At 42.8% G+C, this 25,471-nt stretch overlaps 1 protein-coding gene across 1 annotated transcript in view; it reads left to right on the forward strand.

The window, feature by feature from the left end:
- The window catches only part of kif26ab (kinesin family member 26Ab), a 116,027-nt gene that overhangs the window by 32,612 nt on the left and 57,944 nt on the right, over nucleotides 1-25,471 (forward strand). Inside the window, exon 3 of the mRNA XM_077238507.1 lies at nucleotides 24,969-25,457. Within this exon, the coding sequence (XP_077094622.1) occupies nucleotides 24,969-25,457 (489 nt within the window). The remainder of the gene's footprint in view (nucleotides 1-24,968; nucleotides 25,458-25,471) is intronic.

Raw genomic sequence — 25,471 nt, forward strand, 5'->3', positions numbered from 1 at the left:
ACAGCAATTTCCTATTTGCTCATTTCCTGTTTTGACAGGAAGCAGAGGAAGATGGCTTGCTCACACAAACAGCGAGAGCAATGGACTGCTGGCTCGCGCAAGCAACTGTCCTCAGGTAGTTCGGCACAGGCGTTGATGGACCTCTTACACCCCGTTAATGAGATTGGCCTGCCGCGTGTGTTTAGGAAAGGAAGCTTTTGTGGAGAATGCTGTTAATCATTTCTGAAATGGTGCCCTTCTTCCCAGGACGCTCCTTTTGACCCGCACACAATGCAACACTTTTGAAAGCACCGGTTTCTTTTGTTTTTCCATCACATTCCATCCATCACTGCAATCCATCTTTCTGTGGGCAGGGAAGTCGTCTCCTCTGTTCACACCTAGCTAGTGGGAGTACAATTGAGATGTTACATTGTACCTAGGAACCATTCTTCAATTGACATTTCAGTTCAAACGTAAGTGCCTGGCTGGCCTGTAGAGATAAACACCTGCTGATTCATAAACAATGGATCACATGACCAGTCAAATACTTAATTTATCTCGATAACTGTTATGGAGTCACATGACATAGGGGAAAAAAGGTGTTGTGGCCACTTGTTAAGATTTTGGTCATACGACTTATTGATTAAGTCCCATGTTTTAGGTAACTAAATTAAAACTTAACTTAATTAAAACGTTAAAGGTTTTTCTTTGTTTAGATTGAACTGAAACAAGGGAATAATAATGTATATTTAATGCATGCTAATTTCTCCTATTTTACTTTTGCCATCCTCTTTGCTCACATAAACTAATCGTTTAAAACACATATACTAACATTATTCAATTCAATTCAATTTAATATTAATATATTAATTATTAAAATATGAATTAAAATTAAATATTCTCAGTTCCACCCACCATTGGCAGGTTAATTTATTTATTTTTTTGGACACTGCGTAGAAGTATTTGATTAAACTAATTTCCTTTTAGAAAACTAACCTCTTTCTTAGATTGCAGGGCAGATACACTGACAGGCAGCCAGAAGGCAACCCCCCCCCCCAAACAACACACACACACACACACACACACACACACCATTATGCACTGCCTCGAATTGCTAATTAGGAAATTCAGTGATTATTAACCTTGGCACTAGACAGCGATCTCCTCATTTCTTTCATTATAGCCTGGAGTTGATTTACTCTAAATGCTACTTTTAGTTTGACTGTAGAGAGAAAGCAATTGCACGCTGTCAGCTGCACACAAAAGCCCTCTGTTTTAGATTTTTATTGTATACAGTAATCCCTTTCTTTCTAGCAGTTTGACCTTCTGTTTTCTTTTAAGTGATTTAATGCTGCATTATTTTTGTTCTTCTTCTTTTTAGCAGACGTTTATTGTACCAAACCAATTTTACAACCCTTGAACCAACCTAGAGTTAAATATCTTGCTCGAGAGCACAGTGGTTTAACTGGCCCTTCTGGACTTTGAACCAACAACCTTTGATCTACCAGGCCAGATCTCTAAGATGCAGTGACGAATTATGTACAGTCAGCCAGTTATGATCACAAAATAAACCTGTACGTTTTTTTATTTTTTTTTTATTATTTTACAACAATGACTGGCTGACTGTACAGTATTCTGCATATTTCAATGCTTATTACCAAATTAATAATGGATATAAACATTTGATTATTTATGTGAGAAGAAGCTTGGTCACTAAGCAATGACATTTGACCAATCAGAATCAAGTATTCCAGAGAGCCATATAACTTACTGATATACCTTATGTAGCCCTGCCCCTTTTAATTAACTGTTTTGAGTTGATCGACATTTATATAAAAGGTGTGATTGCTTACTGTAAGTGTTTTGTATTTATATATGTTTAATGTTTGTATTTAAATGTACGATCATAGGTGGGTTGATCTATGTATTGTAAATTAATTCTAGGACAGGAACTCAGAGTGAATGTGCCATGTTGTGAGCTTAGAATTATTTGGTTCTATCTCCACTTTTGGTCGAAATTGAGTTTTTGACATACTCTTATCCATTAGGTGTTTATTAATGCCTGTGTGGTGTTATTTTTGTTAAACAAATATATAGTTAGTAGTTATTAATAAAATAAAAAAGTTCCATCTCACAAAACAGCAGGGATTTAAAAACTTTGATGCTCAATATCTCAGAACTACCCTAAACGGAGATAGAACTGTATAATTCTAAGCTCACGATGTGTGATGAAGGTGAGGGGTCAAAGTTAGGGCTGGGCGATAATTCGATCTCGATACGGGATCGCGATAAAATTTTGAACGATTTCGATAATATGCTTGGGACATATTATTCGATATCACATGAAAAAGTAAGTGCAACAACAACAGTATCAGAGTCTGCCGTATGCAGGTAGGACACGCACACTTCTCAGCGAGCAGCGTGGCTACAGTAAACAGAAGGAGACAAATATATATCGAGCGCTATTACTTATTGCCTCGCTGAATGTTTCAGTAAGTAAAAGTTTGTATTATTGTATAAAGGGAGATGACTCATGTTAGCAATTACAAATGAATACAACCTTTTATTTTTGCATTTTTCAATACCTCCAAAAAATCTCTGGGAGGTAAACCAGTATAATAGTATTATAGTGGTTTAGTTTTTGCATTTATTTTGTCTTTTTTTAGCACTTAAATGTGTCAGAGGGTGTGACCCACATATTTACTTAGTTGGGTTTTGTGCTGCCTCTACAAATATTTGAGATTATTATTATTTAATAATTGTGTTTTAAGTTGTTTAAATACATTTTTGTTGTTTACAAAATCAAAAAAATGTAAAATATATTGAAAAGTGACCACTGACCAGTCACTTACTAGTTTGCACTTGTTTGAAAGCATATAAAACTGTATGAGTGAAAGAGCGCTGCTCTGAATTTTATTTTGCCAGTTGAGGGCCCTGCTGCTCTCTTGACCAATGGAAAGATTCATACAATGTGGGAGTGTAATGTGAATCCTTTGTCTGCCTGAAGACCTTAACAAAAATATTTGTTTTTAAAAAAAATAGTTGTTAAACTTTATTGTTAAGTTTCAGTGAATCTCTTATTTCTTCAAGCTTCAGGATATCCCTTACACTGGCAGCATCTGCAAAAACTACATATCGTGATAAGAATCGAGATTGATCAATATGGAAAAACATATCGTGATAAAAAAAATTCCATATCGCCCAGCCCTAGTCAAAGGTCAGCGCTCCTGAATGTTTAACTATGTTGAATCTGCAGTGCACTTCTACCCTGACCTTCAGAAGCTGCACAATTAGCTGACCTTTGACTCCCTGATCAATGAACCCCTAGGCACAGACAACATGCTTCCACATTCTTTTTCCTACATTTGTTTGTTTGTTTAGAATCTTAATAAGGCTGCTTAGAGAAATAGAGACGATACTGTTATAGCTCTAATGATAACTTAGTTTTCTGCATCCAAAGCAATGCAGTTTGCTTTAACCTCGCACATTGTACTCATAAATATGCCTGTGCTTTTTATGTTCAATATACTAAGCTGTCAGTTAACTTTCAAGACTAAGTGCCCGATTTATTCACTTTTGTAGCATTTTATTTGTATGATTCTAAATTCAGAACAGCAGGAACAGGATAGGGTTTAGAATCACTCAAAGTCTTCACTGAAACTCCCTCGTATGGATAAAGATAGTGTCCGTAATGCCGCTCAGCCTCGCTTTAACCGAGTACATGACTAAATGTGTCAGGCCATTAAAAATAATGTAATGAACTCTCAATGTAATAGGCTCTCATTCATATGCAAATCAGAGTGGATTCAGCCTTGGCCTTTCTTGCTACCTCATTGCACACTGACGCTTGTGACATCACTGTTGGAGATATTCTCCGAACGCTTTCATATTTTAATTGCCTTGATGGACAGAGGACCAACAGGCGGAGTGAATCCATCAACGTTCACTGTAAGTGCAGGAGAGATGCGTTTATGTAGGTGTAGTGCTTCTAGGCCATGACAAATTGAACATGTTTTGAATGGAGTTCAGGGGAGAGAGTTTAAATCAGGATGGAGAGTTTAGTTTTTTTTTTTTTTCTTTTCTTTTTACCTTGTTTCCATCAAATGGAACATTTTAGCTCTGACAAATGACAGTTATAATACTGGTTCAGTAGAAACAATCTAAAGCTCCTAGGTAATCTTTCTTTTTCTCTCTGTCCTATTTTTACAATCCCTGTCCTTTTATAATTTTGTCGTTTCAATTCTTCCCATTATAAGTCAGGATTGCCTCAGCTCATCCTTGCTGCCATTAAGGGTAGCAGATAGATTTTGCTTTTGTATAGTTTACTTCAAGGCTGTTTATAATCATTCCAATTGTGTCACACAAAGTGGCTAAATGCCTTTTGTTACTATTTTTGATAAGCAAAGATTTCAATAAAGGGAGAGAATGAAAAGGGAAAGCATTTTTATAGTCATTAGGGTGATTCGTTTGTGTGTTCTGCCTTATGTCTCCTCCAGACGGAGAAGCGTTCGGGAATCCTCAGTCTATCTTCCTATCTTTATTCGCTGTGTCTAGACGTCTCTATTCACCCAAAGAAAACATTCAGACCTGCCAATCTCCGAGAGTCTTGGATGCCTTCCTTGATGTGTGTCCAAATATCTGCAGCACAAAGCCGTATTAAATTTAATGTCTATTAGATTATTCAATTGACTTTTTTGAAACACAGATTTAACAGTCAAACATAATAATACAAAATAAAAAGGGCTACATCTACATTAATCTGGATACATTTGAAAACATCGTTTCAAATTTATCCGCTTGGGAACGCGTTTTTAAAAAGCTCAGTTCCCTTTCAAGGGAACTCGAGCTGCGTTGAGACGTTGTGGGAACGCTCTGCGTGATTGCGTCGTGAAGCACGTGTGTAATCAGTCCAATGGAAGAGCGAGTCGTCATAGGCGGGTGACGTCATAGACCAGGAAGCTATAAAGCACGCCTGAAAACAGACCGCGCCAGCTTCTGTGCCTTCAGCAAGCGATCTGTGTATTCTGTCCTTGTCATATTTATTGTTGTCTGTCAAGTTACAATATATATATTTATATAATGGCAAAAGAGAGCAAGCAGCTTTGTGTTGTTCCCTGCCCACGTTATATCACGGGTGGGGAGACACACATCAGCTTTTTGATACTATTTGGGAGTGGAGCATGCCACAGTCAGTTCTCGAGGGGGCTGACTGTGAGCATTGCGAGAAGCTGTCCGTGTGGACGCTCCGCTCCCGCCGGACGTTCTTCGAGGAGGAAGGTTCGGTTCGCGCTCCCCGAGGCATGCCGAGGCACGCGGGGACTCGCATTTTGGGACGGATCTGACTGCGGGGGTTGGGACGGGCTCCGCCCTATCTCAGCTTTCACCTGTCAGATCCAGTGCTGGCGATTTCCAGTTCCGAGGAATTGGTATCGTTAGTGTTTTGTTTAGAAAAAAGAGAACAGAACAAATAAAGATATTATGAAAAAGGCGGATGTTTGAGTTTTCAATAGATAAATAAGTCAGCTCATAACTCTGTTGAATAAAGAGGAGCTTTACAAGTAGGTTTATCTAGTGCTGTTGCTAGTTAAACTATTTACTGGCCAGCTGAACATTATGAGAGTGAAAGTAAAAAGAGTTTATTAGATGAAAGATATATTTAAAAACAGAAAAACTCTGTATCTCAGCCTCCTCGTCGGGGACTGCTGTTTTCCCCTATCTCCACACTGAGGTGTCGAGATCGTGGAATAAGCCGGTTTCTATTTTATGTGTTTAATGCCCAAACGTCTAACTATAGTAATGCTTTGTGTATTAAGTATCATGGAATGACAGTGCCTCGGGTTAAAGAGACGCTTGCGAGCTTTCTCTCTCCCGAGTCGGCGTCATCGTTTTTAACCCCGACGTTACCCACCAGCCATCTTAAATAAATAAATGTTATTAGGCAGCGCTGGTGGGTAAAGTATAAGGACATGGATGAATGTGAGGATGTCAGCACTGACGCTATTCGAGAATTGCGTCATGCAAAAACAGATAAACTATACTGGGGAGGGACGGTTTCGAGAAATCGTTTCTCCTCTGCGTCCTCTGGGGAGCGACTCTCTGAGGAGGGTCGCAGCACGGCCAGTCCGGTTGTTTTCCTGCTGGTGGCCACGGAGTGATATATATATATATATATATATATATATATATATATATATATATATATATATATATATATATATACGTTTTTCTGATTTAAAAATAAAGAAAAATAAGATAAAAATATGTCTGTTCTTCTGGACGCTCCGCTTTCAAAAAACTAAGAAATAAACCATTCAGCGGCGTTCCAGAGGTTTCTTCCTCACCAATCTAATGTTCCTGAGACTGCTGGGTGGAGCAGTCTCGGTCTACTAAGCTCCTCGCAGCACAGAGTGCAAAACGAGCATCGCCATTTGGGCTCCCCCACAATCGAGGGGGACTTGGGTGGCGGTAGCAGTCTAGCCAGTTAGAGATATGCAAGATCTGAGGACTATTTTATCTCTAAAAAAGCTTGGACAAATAGGAAGCCCTGACACCTAGGCTATCAGGCTTCTAAAGGGTGGTCCCCTCCGGGGTAGGGATGGTTTTGAGAAATCGTTTCTCCTCGGCACCCTCTGGGGTGCGACTCTCTGAGGAGGGTCGCAGCGCTGGCAGTTCGGTTGTTCCCTGCCGGTTCGCCGTTCAGGGCACCGACGTGTCAGCGTCCCCATACGATCCTCCGAGGAGGGTCGTAGAACGGTCAGTTCGGTTGTTCCCTGCCGGTTCGCCGCTTCAGAGCACTGTAGTGACTGTTAAACCAAATCCAGAGGCCAGTCTTGAGAGACTGGTTCCCCAAGTAGAATTTCTGGCAGCGTGGAAACTACTGCCACATATTTCTCGATGGGTCCTGTACACTATAGAAAAGGTTGCGTCCTACTCTAGACCTGCGTCAATTAAACAGCAGGTTTCAGAATCTTAAGTTCAAAGTATGCTTACGCTAAATATGATTGTGTCACAGACTCAGTCCGAGGACTGGTTTGTCACAATAGACTTAAAGGACGCTTACTTATCTATCCATCCTCATCACAGGAGATTCCTGAGGTTTGCTTTCAGGGGCGAAGCATACCAGTATCGGGTTCTTCCTTTCGGCCTAGGTTATCACCCCGCACCTTTTACAATATGCGTGGATGCAGCTCTGGCTCCTCTGAGATTCCAGTGCATTCGCGTATTAAAAGATATCGACGATTGGTTGATTTTAGCTCAGTCCGAGCTTTTGGCAGTTCAACATCGAGATGTCGTTCTGTCCCACATAAGGGCGTTGGGGTTGCGGCTCAACACCAAAAATAGTGTACTCCTCCCAGCTCAGAGGACCACTTTTCTAGGTGTATTATGGGATTCGACAACAATGCAAGCACATCTGTCTCCTGCACGTATTTCTGCGATTTTCACAGCCGTAAAGAATGTAAAACTAGGTCAGTCACTCACTGCAAAACAGTCTCTGAGACTGTTGGGGCTCATGGTAGTTGCGTCCAACATAGTTACTTTTGGCCTTCTGTATATGAGACCCCTGCAGTGGTGGCTCGGGACCAAGGGGTTTTCTCCGAGGGGAAATCCGTTTTCGCATGATCAAGGTCACGCGGCTATGCCCTCGTGCCTCGGTCATGTGGAAGAAACGTCCCGGGTTACGTATGTAACCCTAGTTCCCCGAAGGGACGGACGCTGCGTGAAATCGCAGTGGGAACGCCCTCAGCGTGACGCGTCTGAAGCATGAATGAAATCAGTCAATGGAGAGAATGAGCGTACGGCGAGTGACGTCATCGACCAGGAAGCTATAAATATCCCCTGAGTACACAACACGCCAGCTTAAAAGTTACTGAAGCAGCGACCCAAGGGGATGCCGAGAGTATGGCAGGACACGCAGCGTCCGTCCCTTCGGGGAACTAGGGTTACATACGTAACCCGGGACGTTCCCCTTCAGGGACTACCGCTGCGTGAAATCGCAGTGGGAACGCAATACCCACATCCCCATACGACCAAATCCCCGTCGTGTGTCATTAGGAGACACAAACCGACGAGAGAACCTGAGCCCCGGGAGTGGAGCTAAGATCGAGGGAATAAAATCTAACGAAAGTGTGCGGTGAGGACCAGCCTGCCGCATCACAAACGTCCTGAAGAGAAGCTCCTGAAAGAAGAGCTGTAGAAGCAGCCATACTCCGGGTGGAATGAGCCCTTACAGCCAAAGTGAAGGCTGATGGGCCGAACCATAAGCAAGTGGGATGGCCTCGACCACCCACTTGCTCATCCTTTTTCTAGATGCAGGACACCCTTTCTTAGGTGACCCAAACAGACGAACATTTGTTCCGATCTCCTCCACAGGGCAGCTCTGTGGACGTAAGCATCAAAACCCAAACTGGGCACAGCAAATTAATTTTCTCCTGGTCTGACGTCAGAAAAGGCGGAGGACAGAAAACCTGCAGAACTATAGGTCTAACTGAAACAGTTGGAACCTTAGGAACATAACCTGGTCTCGGAAAGAGAAAGGCCTTAACCAACCAGGAGCAAATTCCAGGCACGAGGGAGCCACCGAAAGTGCTTGAATATCTCCAATTCTTTTTAGAGATGAGATAGCGAGAAGAAGTATAGTCTTTAGAGTAAGAAACTTTCCGAAACTTCCTCGATGGGCTCGAAAGGAGCAAGGGAGAGACCTTCTAAGATGACGGCCAGATCCCAAGCTGGTACCCTTGTGCGAACCGCAGGCCTCAGCCTCAAGGTGACACGAAGGAAGCGAGACATAAGCGGGTGTTTCCCGAGGGAACCTCCACTTGAAGGGGTGTGGTAAGCAGCTAAGGCCGCCACATACACCTTCAGTGTGGAGTGGGATAACCCTGTGGAGAGACGGTCCTGCAGGAAATCCAGGACTGTACCAACCGGGCAGTTAACTGGGTCCTGCTGGCGCTCTCCACACCAAGAGGTGAAAAGTTTCCACCTCGCGGCATATAACTTCCTCGTGGAGGGAGCTCTGGATCGGAGGATGGTCTCAACGACCTCAGCCGAGAGACCAGAATCTATGAGCTGGGCCCCCTCAGAGGCCAAGCCCACAGCCTCCATAGCTCTAGACGGGGGTGAAGGATCGACCCACTCGCCTGAGAGAGCAGATCTCTCCTGATCGGTATCTCTAGGGGAGAGACGTTGAGGAGAGACACTAGGTCCGCAAACCATACCCGGGCCGACCAGAACGGGGCTATTAGCAGGAGACTGAGCCCGTCCCGGCGAACCCTCTCCAGAACTCCTGGGAGCAGAGCGATCGGGGGAAAAGCGTACAAGCGTGACCTCGGCCACGGATGTACCATCGCATCCAACCCCAGCGGGGCTGGATGGCTGAGAGAGAACCACAGCGGGCAGTGTGATGTTTCTCGAGAAGCAAATAGGTCTACCTCGGCAAGACCGAAATGTTTCCATAGGAGTTCCACCACCTCGGGGTGAAGACTCCATTCCCCGGGCCTCGGCCCCTGTCTTAACAGGATGTCTGCCCCCTGATTTAAATACCCCGGGAGATAAAAGCTCTCAGAGAAAGAATTTTCCCCTGGGACCATAGAAGGATCTGACGTGCCAGTTTGTAAAGCGGGCGAGAACGCAAACCCCCCTGATGGTTGATATAAGAAACCACCGATGTGTTGTCTGTCTGGACAAGAACATGGTGGCCCCTTAGGTCTGGGAGGAAGTGTTTCAGAGCCTGAAACACCGCCAACATCTCTAGGCAGTTTAAGTGCCACAGACGATGATGGTCCTCCCACAGACCCTGAGCCCACCCGTGAGAGAGGCATCTGTCATTAGCATAACGCGACGACAAGGAGCTCCTAACACAGGGCCTTGGGACAGAAACCAAGGATCTTTCCACATGATCAGGGCGTGATGACACCGTCGCAAACTCACGATCATGCGAAGCGGATTTCCCCTCGGGGAGAATCCCTTGGTCCTGAGCCACCACTGTAACAGTCTCATGTGCAAGAGGCCAAGAGGTATCACGTTGGACGCAGCTGCCATGAGACCTAGCAGTCTCTGGAACTGTTTTACAGTGGATGACTGGCCTAGCTTGACCTGATCTACTGCAGCGAGAATCAAAGCAATACGAGCAGGTGACAATCGTGCCTGCATCGTCGTTGAATCCCACACTACACCTAGAAAAGTGGTTCTCTGTAATGGAGAAAGAACACTCTTTTTGGCGTTGAGCCTCAGCCCCAGTCACTTGATATGAGCAAGAACGACATCTCGGTGCCGAACCGCCTGTTGTTCCGATTGAGCTAGAATCAAGCAATCGTCTATATAGTACAGAAAGCGGATGCCCTGTAACCTCAGCGGGGCTATAGCAGCATCCGTACACTTCGTGAATGTTCGGGGTGACAGTGCTAGGCCGAACGGAAGAACCCGATATTGGTACGCTTCGCCCCCGAAAGCGAACCTCAGGAACTTCCTGTGTTGAGGGAGGATAGATACATGGAAGTAAACGTCCTTTAGATCTATCATGACAAACCAGTCCTCGGATCTGATTTGAACATCCCCAGTGACAGACACAGCGCCCTGTAACGTACTGGCAGGGAACAGCTGGTCTGGGCACTCCACAACCCTCCTCGGAGGGGGCGAGCGTCCCTCGGGAAATCGCTCGCCGAGTCTCTCTACGCCCTGTGAAGGCAGGGTTAGTAGAGCAGACCACTGAGGGCATCGGAAAAGACAGGGCACCGTGTTCTTGTGCAGTGAACTCAGGTCTTTCACGATAGGGACCACCCTCAGAACCCTGACGTCCAGCACGTCAGGATTTTTTTTTTTCGATGAAGTAGTATCCTAACTCCCTGCTGGGTGGGGGACCCATTCCGCCAGGAACTCTACTAAGGGAACCAGCCTCTCGAGGCTGGCCTCCGGATGAACATCCCGAGTGACAGACACAGCGCCCTGAAACATACTGGCAGGAAACAGCTGGTCTGAGCACTCCACAACCCTCCTTGGAGGGGGCGAGCGTCCCTCGGGAAATCGCTCGCCGAGTCTCTCTACGCCCTGTATAGGCAGGGTTAGTAGAACAGACCCCTGAGGGCATCGAGAAAGACAGGGCACCGTGTTTTTGTGCGGTGAACTCAAGTTTTTCCCGATGGGGACCACCCTCAGAGTCCTGACGTTCAGCCCGTCAGGACTTTTTCGACGCGGCCTTTCTGGCGACAATGACTGTCCTCAGATCAGTCCTGCCCCGAGAAGGCCGCGCCGGAGAGCACCCCGCCTCGTCCCTCCAGTTTCTCTGCAGGGGGGCACGAGACGTGACACTCCGCTTCTGCTGTGCTCTTTTTGAAGACGAACTCGACGAAAGACTTTGCTCTGGTTGAACATTCTGCGTGACAGACACAGTGCCCTGTAACGGCGCACCGGCAGGGAACGACTGGTCTGAACACACTAGAACCCTCCTTAGAGGCGGCGAGCGTCCCTCGGGAAAGCACTCGCCAGACCCTTCTACGCCCTGTTTCGGCAGGGTTAGTAGGACGGGCCCCTGAGGGCGCCGGGAGAGACAGGGCACCCTTAAGGGAGGTGAACGCAAGTCTCTCTCGGCGGGGACCCCCCTCAGATTTCCTTTGAGCAGGTCGGCCTGAAAAGCCTGCATAAAAGTCATCGTATGCAAACATGCAGCCGCCTGCCGAGCCACCGAGTAAGCCTTCCCCACCAGCACAGAGGTATATATATTTATTTATTTTTTGGTGGAAGAGCCGGTGCTTTAAGTGAAGACGATGAAGCAGGAGAGAGATAGCTCGCAAGCGTCTCCTCCGCCTACAGTATCGTCACATAACCAGCTGATTTAGCACCAACAATGTTACCATAAGCATTGGACTGATTTGTGTAAATTCTGCTTGAAACCGGTCTAACCCAGGTCTTTGAAACCTCAGCATGAAGATCTGGGAAGAACGGTAAGCACCGGCTAGAAGGTTGAGGTCGTGCAGACAGAAATCTATCATCTAGATTGCTTTTAATTCTAGAAACCTGTCTATCAGCTGGCCACTCGATACTGTTATTTTTTTTTTTTTTAGCTTTTCAACAGCCCGAGATAATACATCCATCAAACCTTCTTCATTTGCAGTATAATGTGATAAACTAGTTTTCTCTGATAATAAACTTTCGACATCCAGCTCCTCAACATCATCATGTGCCTCCACCCGGGCAGAAGTAACCGCCGCAGCGCGTGCTTCCAGAGCCGGGTGAGAGGCACTAGATCTCGTCGGAGATAGCTGAGATAGGGCGGAGCCCGTCTCAACGTCGCCAGCGAGATCCATCTGCGAGCCCCAAGACAAGCGCCGCCGCTCTGCCTCAACAGAAGCGGGACCCGAGCCTCGGGGAGCTCGCAGCAAATCACTCTCCTCGAAGAGCGATCGCCGCGAGCGCAGAGTTCTCAAGGGAAAACGCTCGCAATGCTGACAATCGACTCCCTCGAGAGCAGACTGGGCATTGCTGCACTCCCAAACAAGCCACACTTAGCTCGTGTGAATCCCCACCCGTGATGTGCCGAGTACAGGGGGGAACACACTTATTATACTGCTCGCTCATATTGGTTTTTTTATATAAAATATATATAGTGAAAACTCCTGACAAAACAGACAAACACAATCGACAGAATCAGACACACACAGAGCTGCTGAAGTAACAAAAAGCTGGCGTGTTGTGTACTCAGGGGATATTTATAGCTTCCTGGTCGATGACGTCACTCGCCGTACGCTCATTCTCTCCATTGACTGATTTCATTCATGCTTCAGACGCGTCACGCTGAGGGCGTTCCCACTGCGATTTCACGCAGCGGTAGTCCCTGAAGGGGAACCTTGGTTCCTCGCCCAGGGCCCAGTGCTGGGGGCTTCTTGTCAACGCGTCACACTCTCGACGGATGCATCCCTCACAGGAAGGGGGGGGGGGGGGTCATGAGTGGCCACTCGGTGAAACTTGGTTGGGGCTCATGGTAGTTGCGTCCAACGTAGTTACTTTTGGCCTTCTGTACATGAGACCCCTGCTGTGGCGGCTCAGGACCAAGGGGTTTTCTCCGAGGGGAAATCCGTTTTCGCATGTTCAAGGTCACGCGGCTATGCCTTCGTGCCTCGGTCATGTGGAAGAACCTTGGTTCCTCGCCCAGGCCCAGTGTTGGGGGCTTCTTGTCGACGCATAATGCTATCGACGGATGCTTCCCTCACAAGTCGGGGGCAATCATGAGTGGTTGCTCGGCGAAGGGTCCGGACAACACACTGATGGTCTCGTATATCAGAGCAGATCTCCTGTTGAGGCAGGGGCTGTTCCCGGGGAATGGAGACTTCACCCCGAGGTGGTGGAGCTTCTTAGGGAGAACTTCGGTCAAACTACAAGTCGACCTTTCGCATCGCTTGTACAATGCATTGCCCTTGTGGTTCTCCCTCACGCATCCAGCTCTGCTTGGACTGGATGTGATGTAATAGGTGTGGTTGCCTCTACACCTATACGCTTTTCCCGATATCTTTGCTCCTGGGAGCTCTGGAGTTGTGGATACGCCTTTTGAATCTTGTTTCTGCCCCGTTGGTACAGTACTTGATTTCTGTATGAATGTTTCTTTGCTGGCTTATCTCTGAGAAGAGATCCTTAATTTCGTCTTCTCCGTGGTACATGAGGCTGAGGCCTGCACGTACTTGGATTTGCACCTGCTATGGTGATAGTATTTCTTCACTCCAGGTCGGGTTGTATTTCTAGGTCCCTACTTAATGTGCGGGTCATTTGTGCAGGTCTTCTGTCCTCCACCTTTAATACCCCAGATCAGGAAAAACTTAATCTGTTACGCCCTGTCCGGGCTTTGGATGCGTATGTCCACAGAGCTGCTCAGTGGCCTATATCAGAACAATTATTTGTCTGCTTCGGGTCACCTAAGACAGGTTGCCCGGCATCTAAACAGATGATGAGCAAGTGGGTAGTTGAGGCTATCTCACTTGCTTATGAAGCGAACGGACAGACTTCACCTATGGCTGTTCAGGCCCATTCTACAGGAGTATGGCTGCCTCTAGGCTTTAATTTTGGGTGTTCCCCTTCAGGACATTTGTAATGCGGCAGGCTGGTCCTCACCACATACATTGTCAGATTTTATGACTTACACCTCTCCACTCCTGGGGCTAGGTTGCTTGCTTCTTAGTGTACGCAAGGACTTCACACAGAACGGGCATTTGTCTTTATGGCGTAGTGGGTATGGGGTTCCCACCGCGTCTCAACGCAGCTCGAGTTCCCTTGAAAGGGCGTTTTCCTGCCATACTTCCTGCATGCCCTTATCGACTTGCTTCAGGCTTTTTCAGAAGCTGTCGCGGTCTGTTTTCAGGCGTGCTTTATAGCTTCCTGGTCTATGATGTCACCCGCCTATGACGTCTCGCTCTTCTATTGGACTGATTATACACGTGCTTCACGACTCAATCACGCAGAGCGTTCCCACCGCGTCTCAACGCAGCGTCTCATTCCCTCTCAGGGAACCAGGGTTACATACGTAACCTTAGACGTTTTCGCAGGACTAAAACGCTGTCTTAAGTGTGGACGGAAGAAAAAGATGCTTTTTCAAATGAAAACGTATAAGTGTGGACGAGGCCTAAAACTCTTGCTGAGAAGCTGGAGAATCAAGCAGGTTTCTCAATTCACTCTCCTTTTAACATGATTTGCTGTATAGGAGAAACAAATGAGATTCATGATTACCAAGACATGATTTTCTTTCCTATGTGTACATCCTTGTGAATTTGGCCTTGCTCCAATTGTTTTGACAGATTGAATTGCATTTAATTACGCTGAAAGGCGATTGTTGTAACCAATGAAAAATTATTTAGGTCACCGGTTTGGCATCTTTCATCATGTGTTGTTTCAAATTATCTGTATATATTATCTGAATATAAATTGTATTTTAAAGGACATTTTGACAGTAATTTTAACCAACCCACAAGTTACCTCACATTTTTAGTGAAGTGAAGTGACATGAAGACTATGTATGGTAAATCATATTTGAATTTGTCCTCTAACCCATTCAAGTAAGTGCACACACAGTGGGAGCAGTGATTATCAAACACACACACTGCAAATCGTTGACACACACACCCAGAGCAGTGGGCAGTCATTCACTGCGGATTGGGGGTTATGTGCCTTGCTCAAGGGTACCTCTGTCATGTCCTGCCGGTATTGAGAATCAAACCCAAAAGCCACAACCTTCGGGTTACAAGTCAGACTGTCTAACCATTAGGCCTTTTGTCTAGTAGATCCTGTGAATTATCTAGTCAGAGTCTTCAAATCACATTCCACTCCAGAGTTTGCGCTCTCAGAGCAGTCTAAGCCACAGTCTCTTGTGTGAATGACTCTTCCTAATTATGCTGATTTGCTACTTTAGATGTGACTTTGGAGATTGAGTTCTAGGGACGAGTGCTTTAGAGCGAGCAATCTCATCAGTTCCCATGCTGCTGTTGCAGACGAGTGGAGCTCATGCAAATTACCGACGCATGTGTTTGTGTGTTTACCTCTTCCTGTTTGCATTTTTCACTAGGTAATTAACTTCTCTCCTCGCCCACACGGGCTGGTGTGTGTTAAAGCCGAGAGAAGAGGTCTCTGTTGAAAGCAGATGGCTCTGGGAGGGCTTACAGGAAGTTGAGAGGAGGCTTAGAGCTGTGGAAAAGTTCGTGAAAGCTGGATAGAAGCTCTGTTCAGAGTTCAGTGTTTGCAGATTGAGGTACTTTGTTTTTTCAGGATATATATATATATATATATATATATATATATATATATATATATATATATAGGGGCTTTCGCACCGGAGGAACCTTTTCATAGTTCCTAGAACTATTGGCGGAAGTACCCGAATTTTGACATGTTCGCACCTCAGGAACCAGGAATGATTTTAGTTCTAGGAACTCCTTTTGGAGGAACTAATTTAGCTCCTTCTTCAGAGTAGGTTCTAAACCAGCACTATAGGAACCACCCGGATTGGCCGAACGCACGCGAAACACCAGTACCCGCCATTTAAAATAAAGCTGTGTAAACACACATATTATAGCCTATATATTTACTCCACAAACTAACTTTACGAACATGGAAAACAGTGAAAGATGGGCCTCTTAGCCTTTTACGCTGAAGAGAAAGTCCAACGCAACTTTGAGGGGAACAGGCTAAACATGATTATGTATTTCTGCTCAGCTAGCAACATTGGACATCAACCACATGCCATACACTAATACCTTTTTATATACGGCCTACTTTCTATGTATTACGTAATTTTACATATTAGACAGGACTGTTAGACAGATAGTAAACTAATGAACATGGAGAATGCGAGCAATGTGAGCTCAGGCTATAGCGTTCTCAGTGTCGTCAAAATAAAAGTCACAACAACAAGCGCGGCTTACGTCACTTCATAGTTCCTACTGGTGGTGCGAATGCAACCAGGAAAATGGTCCTAAAAAGTTCTAAGTTTCTAGAACTACCCGGTACGACAGCCCATTTTTTGCCATGACACACTCACACAAGAGAGCAACGTCGTCGCAACACATGAGCATTGCCATGACATCGCTCTCTATTTTTAGCGCGTTTACTGTGCGTCTAGATTTAAAATAATGAACTTGGGATCAGAGCGGCCCCTTAGAATGGCATATTTTGTGCAATACTCTGCAAAAGACGCGAGAGGCAATTACAATAGTTAAACATGTCCATCTAGTGCATTTTTACATACATTTTGTTTTTAATAAAATGCAGCGCAGTGGAATAAAAAAATGCTTTCAATATGAACATCCCCTTATTTTTTGGTGAGCTACTGCGCCTTGAAGGGTTTTGAATTAAGTAGTTTGTGACACTGGCCCAGCCTGTTTTTTTTTCCAGCCAACTTAGTACCTTTTAACTAGTGCTTGTGGGAGGGGCTTAGAGATAACGATAACCGCAACTCTTTCTAGCGTACATTTGTTAACCGCCATTGTTTGAATTGTTTACGTTATCAAGTGGAGTATACTTTGCCAAGTAAGACATGTTCCTGGATCAACATATTTTGTTGATCCTGGAACAGCATTCCTAACCCTATCCCTACCCCTACCCCTAACCCTACCCATAATTTATCAATAAAATCAGAGGGAAATAACAGGTGAATAACACTAATATAGAAGCACCTAACCCTGGTTTTAAGCTTAAACTTGACATCAACTTTGAACTTGTCCCTCAAATCTGATTGGTTGATTGAAATGTTGTTTCAGGAATATGCTGCACTTAGTCAAATCACATTCATTATACTTTGAAAGTCTTTATGCATATGTAAATGTTTGCACCAAAACATAAGGTTTTAGGCTGTTCCGTGTACTAGATCAGACTTTTTTTGTAGGGCTAATGGATTATGACTGATAAATCTTTATTTTTGATGAGAATGGTTGGCTGAAACATCCATTCACGGCATATGTGGCAATCGACAGTACAGTCTCCAGTGACTGAACTGCTGTCAGTCTGAACACACATTGACTCTTCACTCAGGTGCTGCTCTTTCCCAAAGAGCTCAGAGGTGCCATCCACCTTGATTAGCTTATTAATAGTCAAGAACACCCACAATCCCTTGCAGCAATTACTCTTCCTTCCATGTTCTTTACATTTCTGCAGGCAGCTGTACTTCTAAACAGATTGAAGAGATGATTTATTGTTTTTATTTCCATAATCTCTGGCTAAAGAGATACATAAATCAAGAGCAGTCTGGAGAGTTTCCAAACAGTCTCTGCACATCAACTATTTTAATTAGTTGCAGAAAGTAAGCCGGTGTGCATGTATAAATATGTATGTGCAAGTGGGTCTCTAGTGCAGCGTAAGGCGGCGTTGTTAGTTTAACTAAGTTTAACTGCTGCATTAGCCCTGGGTCACATAAAACTCTATGTTGTGCTGAGGAGTTCTGAGTTCTGCTTCAAAACTGAGTGAGCTGCCTATGTAGGCAGCACTTTAAGGCCAAATTATTGATACCAGGCATCACATGTGGGCTTTATGTAGAAAGCAATCACTGTAATGGGGAAAAATACCTGAGATCGACAAATTTGACTATAAATATATTTCATTCAATACCGAAAATAAATGATTGTTTTCTAAGCAACAAGCTAACTCTCTTTGTTTTGAGTTGCCTCTCTTTTAAACATCAATAATAATAATACAAATAATATTATAAAAGGTAATTGTGACTTTTTATCTCACAATTTTGACTTTATTTCTCGCAGTCCAAGTTTATATCCTGAAATTGTGAGTTAACATCTCAGATGTAAACATTCTGTTTACATCTTGCAATTCTGACTTTTTTCTTCTGAATTCTGGAGAGCAGAGAGTACTCTGTGACACTGTGATTATATCTCTCTTTTTTAGGGGCACCTAATTTCGTAGATAAAGGATCTGAACAAAATATTAATTTCGTGAACATAATAGGTGATTTTGTGCATTAAAATGCAGAATTGAATACCAAAACATTTTTCTTACATAATAACTCAACAGTGCAAGATATAAACTAAAAAAACTGCATGCAATAAAGTCAAAATTGTTATATATAAACTCAGCGTGTGAAAAACTCGTGATAAAATAGTGTGTGATAAACTCGCTATTCAGAGAAAAATTGTGAGATATAAACTCGGAATTGCAAGACATAAGAATCGTGAGATAAAAATGTGCAATTTCAGTTTTATTTTTTATTCTTTGGTGGAAGTGGGCTTTCATAAGATCCAGAAAGCAAGGCAGCTCACAAGGTTTGGGAACATCGCTGAAGTCAAACATGCAGACACGTGCTTATAGTTTGTCTTGCAGCAATAAACGGCTATTTAAGCTCAAATAAGCTTTGGAAACAATGGTCTGTCGTTAGAACAGCCTCAATACTGACTGACTGCCCATCCAGGGTTTGATGAGGCACTGACAGCTGGAGTGATCCATGAGGAGAGTGAATGGGAAGGGTGACAGACAGATGGGAGACAGTATTGTGGGTTATCCAAACAATTTGGGAGAAAGCTGGTTTCTTTCTCAAGCCCCATTGAACAGGAAACACAGTTGAAGTATCTCACTGTTGAGAGAAATCAACAGTAAATCAACTTTGAACTAAACGGGTACATATCTGGCTTACTTGGAGCATATGGATACAGATCATTTAGATAGATAGATAGATAGATAGATAGATAGATAGATAGATAGATAGATAGATAGATAGATAGATAGATAGATAGATAGATAGATAGATAGATAGATAGATATTGGTCAATTATAGTTTAGTGGTCACTAAAAATAATGGCATGATTTAACAATTACAATGAAGTATTTGAGAAAGCTGTGTAATAAGTTGTATTGTAAGCTTGCAGAATAAAAGAAATAATGCCACTGACAGTGGATATAATCAATCAGACAGTAATGAGAGAGCGCCAACTGTGGCCTGTCACTCAGCAGACAGACAAACATCTGTGTTTCTAATGACCCTCTGTCTCATTCTCCCGCAGTGTGTGTGTGTGTGTGTGTGTGTGTGTGTGTGTGTGTGTGTGTGTGTGTGTGTGTGTGTGTGTGTGTGTGTGTGATCGTCGTACTGCAGTAAATGTGTGTGTGTGTGTGTGTGTGTGTGTGTGTGTGTGTGTGTGTGTGTGTGTGTGTGTGTGTGATCGTCGTACTGCAGTAAATACTGTAGGAGCTGAGGTTTACTGTTTTTTTTTACATGTACATGTGTAAAAATATAATCATAGTGTTTTCTTTGTAGTTTAACCTTTTCTATTTCTTTATTGGTAGATTAATTTAACCCTATATCTACATCTGGTTCGCTATCTTTATGGGGACTCTCGATAGGCATAAATGGTTTTTATACTGTACAAACTGTATATTCTATCCCCTTACTCTAATTCTACACCTAAACCTACCCATCACAGAAAACTTTATGCATTTTTACATTTTAAAAATTCAAAGTTTAGTAAATTTATTAAACCATTTCCCTCGTGGGGACTGCTGGGTGGTCCACACAATGTAGGTGATCACACACACAAACACACACACACACACACACACACACACACACACACACACACACACACACACACACACAAACACACACGCACACACACACACACACACACACACACACACACACACACACACACACACACACACACACACACACACACACACACACACACACACACACACACCTACCTGCCGCCGTCCTCCTTTAATTACACCCATAGTGGCTCAGAGGGTCTCAGAGCTCCTGGTCTATAGCTTACATTATGGCCCTGAATCTCTCCTGGGCTGCAGTGTGTTTGGGTAGATTGACCATGGCATATGTGTGTGCGTTTGTGTAGAGGTCCACATGGATTGGCGTTGGATGCGGTCTTTAGCTTTTTAGAGTATAGTGAATGTAGTCTGTATTAATGGCCTGCTGTGAGAAGACCTAGCACTCACCTTTTCACTACAGGGTTTGTAGAAACAGCTGTTCCTGGGACTTTCACACAACCGTGGTTTCCATCTCAGAAAAGCTCCTCCCTCACATACCTGCAGCAAAAGTGCCAAATCATCTTTGCCAGTTGCTAGAGACTCAGTCAACTCATGTCAAGTCACCTTTATTTATATAGTGAATTAGCAGCTTTGCAGTGATAACAGGAAAATAATTATGCAAACAGAATTCAATTCTGCTGTAAAGCAGCTCTAAAAAGACAATAGTAAACAGTCATTATTTAGTTGAAATCAGTTTAGTGTTGATTCGTTTTGGTTCAATAACCGAGTTCAATTCAGCTATAAAGTAGCTCTGCAGAAAACAGTGATGTCATCATCCAGCTGTTTTGAGTTCTCATCCAATGGGGTCAATGCAGTCAGATCAATAATATTGCTGAATATTAAGTGTCCCCGACTGAGCAAGCCAGAGGCGACACAGTCAGATTTGTATTTATTTATGAATACATATAACGTTACATATGAGTACATAAAAGTTCAGTCAACATGCCGTTACGAACCTGTTGATTTTCTTTCTTCTGCAGAACAAAAATGAAGATATTTTAAATAATGTTTTGTTCATACAATGAAAATCAGTGGGGTCCAAAAACAACAATGGATTCCAATGACAGTCCTTCTATAAAAAAAAAAACAAAAAAAAAAAAAACAATGATACATTTTTCCAGTGTATTGTTATTTGTCATTAAGTTTTGGAATGAGTAAATAGTGACAGAATTTTCAGTATTTGGTAAACTATCTCTTTAAGGCAAAATAGTTGGATGCTATCCAGGCATATATATATATATGGTCTTGTCTAATTAAATATGGCATCTAGCAATATTTTTCAGCAATGGTGGTCAAATATCATAGATAAAGTTCTTGATCCACATGTTACAATCTCATCCATCATCATATGTTTGTTTTTCTCTCTTTTCACCATCTCATTTGTCAGCTTTATCTTCTGCGTCTCCCTTTCCTTTCTTTTTTTCCCACTCACTTGTATTTCTGTAGCTTTTCCCCCACCCTTGTATTCTCTGTCCTTTCCCCACACTCATATCTCATCATCATTAGTTTTAGAGACAGTCAGACTAGCGGGCTGAGGGCACACATGTAGTCATTTATCCTTCTGTTGGCTTTCTGTTCTTTAGTGCATCACTAATCAGCAGATAGGCTCCTGCATTCATCCCCAGAGCTTCATAAAAACCCAGAGCTGACTGCCAATAAAGTCACACAATGGCCAACTACAAGCCCCAAGGCCAGGGGGCTAACCCTCATCTTACCTCTTATCCTGTCTCTCTCGCTCGCTCTCTCTCACTTCTCAATTTTTTATAATTCTCTTTCTGGCGCTGGTGGATGGATGGTACCATCCTAATAGCGGTACATTTTACTATACTGCAGAAAATACATGTATGTCTTCAAGTCAATGTGAAATCAGAATTCACCCCATTTACAGTTTTAATGTACCCTTATTATGCTATTTTAAAGTTTCATAGTTTAGATTGGGAGGTCTCCTACAATAAGTTTACATGTGTCAAAACACTTTTCTCATAATATTCATCACCTCATTTCTCAAATAGTCTGAACAAGGTTTGTTCAAAGATTCGTTCTCTAAACCCCTCCTTTCCGAGAGCCTACTCTGCTCTGATTGGTCAAACGGCCCTGTTTGTTGTCGGAAAACAAATGGCCATTACCACATCTGAATTTCAGCTCTCGATCTTCTTCAGCACTTGAATACACAGTGATACGAACAGTAACAGTGGTGTTGTTTTTTTCCTTATGAATTCCAATGCAAGTTGTCACCCTTTTGAAATGCATGCAAAGTGGATTTGTCGACAACACGAACCAAACTCTTCCAGTCTCAGCTACAACTACAGTGAGTTGAGGGCGGGTCAAAGTAGATATTGTTCGCAGGCAGCCAATGAAGATCATAGGTTGGCACTTGGCATTATACATTGTTATGTAGGTATGTAACAGTAAGTGAGACTGGAATTACTGACGACTCGCTTCAGGCAGTTTAGAATTGATTCTTTTAGGAGACAATAACTTTATTTGACAAGCACTTTGATCTTTAAAGCTTTGCAGACCTTTATCATACACAAAACGCCATATTAAACACTGCATGAAAGATAATTTTCTAAAATATTCGAAGCTCCTGGTCTTGTTGTTCATGATTCTGTTCATGTTATTTCAAGAATATCTTAAAAAATATATCTGCAATTTTCCACTAAAATATAATAACTTGCTCCACTTCTGAAATGAATTAGTCTTTCAAAACCCCTCCAACCACCTGGCTTCAACAATTATGCAGAAACAATCTTGTGTACATACAGTGTCAATCATAAACGTCATGAAAACATAGATCTGTAGAATGTCGTTCTACCATCTGACAAAGAACATTTTAGAAATATATTGCAAATGAGCAAGCATTCTAAAATCTAAACACACACACACACACACACACACACACACACACACACACACACACACACACACACACACACACACACACACACACACACACACACACACACACACACACACACACACATTTCTTAGCACTAACTGGTTCCTTCTATATCTTTGAGTATGTAGCTGGCTTTGTGTTCCCAAGCAAAGATATTCTAAAATGTATCTAAATAATAATTTTTAAATATTCATTTCCTTTCAATAGTTAGTAACTGGACTTTAGCACACCTGAGTTGAAAAGTTTAAATTCAGGGCGCAAATCACAAACATATCCGCCTGTATTCCCAACCGTCTGTAGGAGACCCCATATTTCTTTTAACAGAGGAGTTTTGTTTGCATATTGAAGTGTGTTTTAGTAGTAATTATTATTTAATTTCATTAAATATCCTAATTTAGTGGTAGTCGTGTTAGGGTCTCGTTCATCCAGGTTACTGTGCCTCTGTGAAAAGCAGGCTCCATAAACATCAATGCTGCCCTGGGCTCCAGTCAGGGTCTATCCTCCTTAATACTTATCTAGAAAGCGACTTTTGTCTTTCAAAAGACAAGAAGTGAGTGTGGACGATGTAAAAGAGTGATTACAGCTTTACAAACAAGTGCTGTGAAGGATTAAAATTAGCATTATGTCATCATTTGTGCACGCTCATGTCATTCCAAACCTGTATGGTTTCTTTCTTATGTGGAACGTTGAACGTCCAGGTGGCTTTTTTCCATGAATAGAGAAAGAGGGTGACTAATAATGACGTGAATAAGTGAAGAATTCCATACAAGCATGTCATTAATTTCCAATTAATTCTACATGTTCACCTTTTATATACGTGTTTTTGTATCGGCGGATGGTTAATCCTTTATGTTCAGTTGTAGTATCATGATAAGTGATCTTGTATTGTAGCAATAGTTACTGCTCCAAGCTCTTGATGGTGTTTGAGTGCGAGTACACAGACATAAGCCCTGTCCATCAGGTAGACTGGCGTCATGCCCCTGGCATTGAATGGGAGATGATTATTTTCATGCTGGGTCTCTTGTCATATTTCTCCCTGCTGGGAGATTGTATGTAAATACACACTGCAATGTGCTTCATGCCCAGGCTCAGCTGTTCATGCCCATGCCCAGGCCCCCCCCCCCCACAAAACTATGACTTTTCAGCTCTGCTTAGTGTGAAATATTATAATTAAGATGAGGCTTCTGGGACAACTAGGAAGATCTTGTCTAAATGTCTGCAGGCTATATTGCTGTGCTGGTTTTTATCAGCAAAACTCATCCAAATATAATTTTTTCTGCATATTTTTAAATGGCCTGCTAATAAAATGTTGTTTATTGTTATAGCATTTAGCATTTTTAGTTATAATATCATGATTCTTTAATGATTCTCTAAAAATGATTCTTTATTTTAGACCGTGAGCTCAGATATTCTATAATCTTTTCAACATAAAATATAACATTTATATGGTACATTATAAAACAGAAACATTATAAACATATTTGTTGATGTTGTTAATGACTAATTATAATTCTTTTTTTATTATTATGATTATAAATAAATCAGAATTTTCTTTAAATTTAAAAGATTTACAGCATTATATATATATATATATATATATATATATATATATATATATATATATATATACATTTTAAAATTAATATTATTAGTAGTAGTGGTACAAGTAGTAGTAGTAGTAATTATAATAATATACAAATAATTGATGTATTATTATTATTGTTTTGTTAAAAACTTATTTAAAAATTAGAGATTTATATTATCATATTTTTATATGCATGGCTAATATACAGAATATATATTATAGCCAATATACAGTAATAAAATATTGTTATTGTTGTTGCTATTGCTGCTGTTGTTGTTGATGAGGAGGATGATGATGATGATAATAATAATTATATATTTTTTTTTAAACCTTATTTAAAAAATCTGAGATTTTTATATAATTTTCGCATTTCAGAGATTTATCGCTTTGTACTGTTATTTTATACTTCAGACACCAAGCCAGAATTCATCTGGAAAGCAATAAAAACAAGCAGAATTTCTAGTTATAACCTGTTACCTCTTTTGCTCTCTGTAGGACCCTGGATTTGCTTCCTTTATCATTGACCAGCTGCAAGTGCCTGATTGGCCGCTGAAAGGAGGACATGAAGGAAGGAGGTGTCAGGTGTGTGGAACACCTGCACACCAGCTAAAACAGCAGGCGCTTCAGACTCTCCAAGAACTGTTCCCTGGTTCCCACATCCCATCCCTGCCTCCCAACACCTTCCCTGGGCATCCCACCAAGCTGACGACTCACAACGTGGTCACTCTTTCCTCCAGACCTACCAAATCGAGGATACCTCACCCGGCGCATAGCGTCCTGCCTGTAGGGGAGCGGCAGCGTGAGCTGGGCTGGTCTCAAAGCCCGTCTCCCAGCACTGGTCCACTGAAACCGAGCGTGCAGGTGACCATGGGAGGAAGACCTCTGACGGGGACCATCGGCTCAGTCACCATTCAAGCCCAGCAGTATTTAGAGGGCATGTGGAGCATCTCACGTGTCAATAACTTCCTGCCTCAGCCAAACCCGGTATGCAACCTTCC

Source organism: Siphateles boraxobius, unplaced genomic scaffold, assembly GCF_051911475.1.
Source record: "Siphateles boraxobius isolate OS27281-9 unplaced genomic scaffold, OSU_SipBor_1 22, whole genome shotgun sequence".
Lineage (NCBI taxonomy): Eukaryota > Metazoa > Chordata > Actinopteri > Cypriniformes > Leuciscidae > Siphateles > Siphateles boraxobius.